Raw genomic sequence first — 6,000 nt, 5'->3', positions numbered from 1 at the left:
TTTTACTCTGCTTTTCCATTGTCTATTGTAGCTAGTTTTCGAGCTGTCACTGTCAATGTGAGTGTGGGCGGGGCTAAGGGTTGCATAGACGTTTGTTTTCAATAGACCACAGTGCCTGGGGGAAAGGAGCCCGTTGGCCCGTGTCGCTCAACCTTCAGCCAACTTTTTTATTAGTAGTAAAACATGTATAAGGCAGGCGGCCCCCGAGGTCCCATGCTGTGTTACAGCCGGCTGTGACCGGGAGACCCATGAGGCAGCGCACAATTGGTCCGGGTTAGGGGAGGGTTTAGCCGGCTGGGATTTCCTTGTCCCATCGGGCTCTAGCAACTCCTTGTGGTGGGCCGGGCGCCTGCAAGCTGTATTCGGTCATCAGTTGGACCGTGTTTCCTCCGACACATTGGTGCGGCTGGCTTCCGGGTTAAGCGATCAGTGTGTCAAGAAGCAGTGCGACTTGGCAGGGTCGTGTTACGGAGGACGCATGGCTCTCGACCTTTGCCTCTCCCGAGTCCGTATGGGAGTTGCAGCGATGAGACAAGACTGTAACTACCAATTGGGGAGAAAGAGGTAAAAGGTTAAATAATTGGGCTGCCTGTGTAAACACATGCATGCACATTAGACATACACAAGGAGTCAATATTATTAATGAGGGAAGAGAAGCTTTATACCAGCATATTCAAAACCCATGTAGTACTTCTCAGTGTATTTACAAAACATAAAGAGGTAAAAATAAAAGAATAACAGAAAAAGGAAGAAAATTAACACATCACAAATGGAAACAAACAACCAACATTTGGAATCCAAAAATGTGTAAATTGTCAAATTTAAAAAGAAAAAAATATGCATCTTTCATTATTCATACTTGTGACTTTAAACTAACATTAAAACAAACGGCTCTGTATTGGTGTCTCCTAGTTGATCTTTCCCCCCCTCTCTCTTTCGTTCTCTCTTTCTGTCCATCCCTCCATGTGTTAGATACATAAAGAAGAGGAGTTAGATTTATGAGTTTTAGATCTACGGGAGGGAATAGTAAAATCCTGGACTAAATAATAACGTCATGGACTAAATATTATCGTAATAAACTAACAGGCTGAGGAGTAGGTTTAAAATAATACAAAACACAGCTATTTTACCTCTACACATACTCTCCAAAATACATTAAGATCACAGTTTTTCCGGATGGCAATAATAAATTAATGAAGAGAATGATTTAAATGCATGTTTTTAATAATACCTTCACACAAAAATCCCTACAACCATTGTCACCAATTGCTGCACTTTTAGTTTTCCCTTTTCGTTCAATCTACAGTCTTGCATTCTTTGAAAAATCATAACACATTGCATCCTCTTGACAAGGCAGAAAATAGTTCTTTCAGACAACCAACTGCTTGCATTTTCTCTATTCTCTCCATCTCAGATGTGTCATCGTTAAGATTGACAAATCTCTTTGTTTTTAGGTGTTGATGCTCGTAGTCAAGACATAGATATAAGGATGAACATTGCTCCCAGTAAATGATAAGATGTGGCCTTACAGTACTCTCTAGCCAGTACACTTACACAGTGTACAGCTCAACAAGCATGTGTATATTCTCAAACCAGTCACCATGGCAAACAAAATCAACCAACCAATAAAAAACAACATTGAAAACATGGCCCGTACTGTACTGAATGATCTCTCTCAACATAGCACATCAGATTCAAGTGTATGGAGGTGAAAAAAACAAAAAAACATTGGTGAATGTTCACTGTGGGACAAAGATCTCAAATCACTGAAGCTGTCGCCCCTCTCCAATCAAAGACTGTGGTTGTCATAATCTTCATCCAATGAGAGACGGAGGATACCATTAAATAGGCTTTATTCCAGGTTGTTGTATATCCAATGAGACTGAAGTTGTCATCTCAATTCATCCAATCATAGACTGTGGTTGCCATCATGCCCATCAAATCTAAAGACTCATAACGAATGCAGGTGGGGAGCCAGAAAGCTACCTGCTCAGATTTCTTTACACTTGAGGGTTTTCAGTGTCTTTTCCACAAGATGGTGGAGCATGGTACATCTTTCTGTGTTAGCATGACTGAGAGTATGCACAGTGACATACATTTATAAATATACAGAGATTTTTATTTCCTGGTTTGTTAGAATGGAGGTTCCTTTCATACAGTCTCTGATGGTAGGTGATGAACGAAGCAGAAGTTCACAAGTGTAAAAGTGAGAGGAAACAGAAGAAGAGAACAAACACAGATAGAGGCCAGGGGGAGAACGAGGCCTGGGTCCACTGTCCTGGTAGAGAGGGCACAGAGAGGAAGAACCACTGGGCATAGATGACATCACGTCCTGTCTCTTCCACCAATCCACACCACTAACTGGCCAGCTGGCGGAGCCTTCACACACTCATCGTCATGTTTGGAGAATACTACAGAGAGAGAGATGGACAAAGGGGGTTATGTAAATATTATCAATACTCTTATGAAGCCAAACATCACTTTTTATGGTATGAACAAATAGGGAACAAACACTGAAAGTCCCCTGCACACACCTGAGGTGGTTGGTGAAACATTGTGTTGGTAATGGAGCCTTTTAGTGTCCAGGCCCTTTAATATTTATAATCAACACCATGTAAAAAATGTATAGTTGGTAGGCTAATGTTCATTTTGAAAGTTGGTAAAGATAATCTTCAGTCCTACTGCTACAATTCTGTGTCTCTGGCCCTTTGAATAACTTCTGTGGGTGCGAGTATGGACTCACGCTCTCGTTCTGAAAGGGGTTGAGGAAGTTGCCCCCCATCTCGCCGTCATCTCTGGGGGTCCCCGGCTGGTTACTCATACTCAGGTTACCAGGAGAGTTCTGATCAGAACCAATCACACAACATAGAAATATAATCTATTATCTATCTGTATACCATACATACGCAATAGGGTAGATTAACCATTAACAGTAGTACCAATATTTCAACCACATACAAATCACTACAAAAGTCTGTCTGATAATTGATTGATGCAAATTACTAATGGTATGGGTTGGGTTGGAGTCTTCTCCTACCTTAGGGAGGCTATCCATGTCACCAGACCCTGGGTAGTTGGGAGAGAGAAGGGCATTACTACTATACAGTCTCAGTAAACACATCAATTTACCCTTCAAAAGACTAGTGTAGTGAGTTAAGAACAAGCTCAAAGTGTGTGTGTGTGTGTGTGTGTGTGTGTCTGTTTAAGGGTTCTATTCAGCTTCATAGCGTGATTGAAATTCAAAAGGCAATGTTCCTGCTTTAGCACAGACTGCATTGATGGTAAACGCTCCATAAATGCTTCAGCTTTACAAATTGAATAGGGCCCTAAGTGTTACCTAGCGATCCATTCATGTGATGTGGCTCCATTCCTGCCATGCCTCCCATTGGACCGTCTGCACCGGCACCCATTGGAAACTAAGGCCAAAACACAAGCAAACAGTATTAAACAGTTAAATCACACGCACACACACACACACACAGATAATGATGGTTAAGTTATCTTACATTTGGTCTGTTTCCACCAGGGGGGACTGTGTTGATCATGGTGTATATGTTGTCACCGGAGTTAGTCGAGTCTGACAGGAAACACAGTATACACAACTCATACATACAGTATACATAGGTACACACACACACACACACACGTATACATACAGTACACACACACACACACACACACACACACACATCCCCTCAGGTTAAGTACCCACTAGAAACTTGAACATACTATAAGCCAAATAGGCAACTGACTTGAGGTAAAGTCACACTTTAGGTCAGATATATATAGTTAAGTTGTTTCACAGACCAAATCGCTAAAGTCAGTTTGTAACATTGTGAATGCATCCCTGTCCCTGTCTAACCCCACACATACATCCATTAGCCCCACTCAGGTCAAGGCCCCCCAAACACACACACACACTACCTGCTGGGCTGGGCATTATTGGAGTACCAGGTGGCCCCCCTCCTCCCGGCGGACCCTAAAATGAGAGTTGATAATTGGGAGATTAATGCCTCATAGCAACTACACACCAACAATGCAATGCTCCTAATATCTATAAAGACAATACACTATATAGTGCCTTGTAACTAACAGGCAAATACAGACAACCAACTTCCAGTCACATAGTTTCAAGTATCAAGTTTTAATGTCACATGCTCAAGTACAGTGAAATGCTTTTCTTGCAGCTCTAATCCCAACAATGCAGTTATCAATAACAATGTAATGCCAGAAATAACAGGGTAGAACAAAACACAAGATATAAAAACAACAAGAACACAATAATGTAAATAAGAATACTATATACAGGGTCATACTATAGAGGGTCATACTATATACATACCACATAACTTCCTGGAGACGCAGAGGAGTAGGGGATCTACAGACAGACAAAGAGAGAGAGAGTGAGAAAATAGCATTTCTCTTTATTCAAATCCTCTCTTCAGGAAATGTTTTTTAAAATTTTAATTAAAATATTTGCTGTTTTATTGTTATTGTGGTATATTTAGGTATCTGTCTTGGTGGTTGTGTTAAAGTTTGTTTTTCTGGTTACTCACTGAGTTGGTGTTTTGAGGATTTGGCCAAGGTCTACCCCCACCAGGTCCCCTAAAACACACACACACACACACACACACACACACTTTAGTTCACTCTGTTCTTACACAGTCCTGGGTTGTTCTATTTCCCGTCAACAGTATTGGCAAGAACACATCATTTAGAGGCCAGAGAAAGGAAGAGAGGACAGCACATCCAATCATAATCAGCTCTGAGGGTAGTGAACGTATCTAGTGAGGGATTGAGGAAATATTGTTTTTATAGAACTCCTGCGTAACCACATCCTTTGGGGGGAAGAGTTAAAGGACGGTGTGGATTGTATGTTTACAGTGCCGTGTCTGTTCATGTGTGTGTGTGTGTGTGTGTGTGTGTGTGTGTGCGTGCACATGTTTTTGTGTGTAGTGTGTGTATGTATATAGGGAGGCGCACAATTGGCCCAGCGCCGTCCAGGTTTAGCCGGGGTAGGCTGTCATTGTAAATAAGAATTTGTTCTTAACTGACTTGCCTAGTTAAATAAAAATAAAATAAATACAAATGTACAGTGCCTTCGGAAAGTTTGGACTTTTTCCACATTTTTGTTACGTTACAGCCTTATTCTAAATTGTATTTTATTTTTTAAGTAAAAAATCCTAGGGAATCTACACATAATACTCCATAAAGACAAAGTGAAACGTTTTTGGGAAAAACAGAAATACCTTATTTACCGTATTCAGACCCTTTGCTACGAGACTCGAAATTGAGTTCAGGTGCATCCTATTTCTATTGATCATCCTTGAGATGTTTTTACAACTTGATTGGAGTCCACCTGTGGTAAATTCAATTGATTGGACATGATTGGAAAGGCACACACCTGTCTATAAGGTCCCACAGTTGACAGTGCATGCCAGAGCAAAAACCAAGCCATGAGGTCGAAGGAATTGTCTGTAGAGCTTAGAGACCGGATTGTGTCAAGGCGCAGATCTGGGAAAGGTTACCAAAACATTTCTGCAGCATTGAAGATCCCCAAGAACATAGTGTCCTCCATCATTAATTTAATGGAAGACGTTTGGAACCACCAAGACTCTTCCTGGAGCTGGCCGACCGGCCAAACTGAGCAATCGGGGGAGAAGGGCCTTGGTCAGGAAGGTGACCAAGAACCCGATGGTCACTCTGACAGAGCTCTAGAGTGCCTCTGTGGAGATGGGAAAACCTTCCAGAAGGACAACCAATCAGGCCTTTATGGTAGAGTGGCCAGACGGAAGCCACTCCTCAGTAAAAGGCACATGACAGCCCGCTTGGAGTTTGCCAAAAGACACCCAAAGACTCTCAGACCATGAGAAACAAGATTCTCTGGTCTGATGAAACCAAGATTGAACTCTTTGGCCTGAATGCCAAGCGTCACTTCTGGAGGAAACCTGGCACCATCCTTACGGTGGCATCATCATGCTGTGGAGATGTTTTTCGGCA

General features: G+C 42.0%; 1 protein-coding gene across 1 annotated transcript in view; it reads right to left on the bottom strand.

The window, feature by feature from the left end:
* Nucleotides 1–639: 639 nt before the first annotated feature.
* The window catches only part of LOC139411040 (single-stranded DNA-binding protein 2-like), a 94,422-nt gene continuing 89,061 nt past the window's right edge, over nt 640–6,000 (bottom strand). Inside the window, exons 10-17 of the mRNA XM_071156830.1 lie at nt 4,557–4,605; nt 4,343–4,378; nt 3,925–3,979; nt 3,507–3,577; nt 3,338–3,416; nt 3,038–3,066; nt 2,744–2,842; nt 640–2,411 (exon numbers count right to left, since the gene is read on the bottom strand). Of these exons, the coding sequence (XP_071012931.1) occupies nt 2,382–2,411; nt 2,744–2,842; nt 3,038–3,066; nt 3,338–3,416; nt 3,507–3,577; nt 3,925–3,979; nt 4,343–4,378; nt 4,557–4,605 (448 nt within the window). The 3' untranslated portion in view covers nt 640–2,381. The remainder of the gene's footprint in view (nt 2,412–2,743; nt 2,843–3,037; nt 3,067–3,337; nt 3,417–3,506; nt 3,578–3,924; nt 3,980–4,342; nt 4,379–4,556; nt 4,606–6,000) is intronic.

Source organism: Oncorhynchus clarkii, chromosome 6 (assembly GCF_045791955.1).
Source record: "Oncorhynchus clarkii lewisi isolate Uvic-CL-2024 chromosome 6, UVic_Ocla_1.0, whole genome shotgun sequence".
In the NCBI taxonomy this organism is placed as follows: domain Eukaryota; kingdom Metazoa; phylum Chordata; class Actinopteri; order Salmoniformes; family Salmonidae; genus Oncorhynchus; species Oncorhynchus clarkii.
The sequence above is the reverse complement of the archived record's forward strand: the minus strand, read 5'-3'. Positions and strand labels throughout refer to the sequence as shown.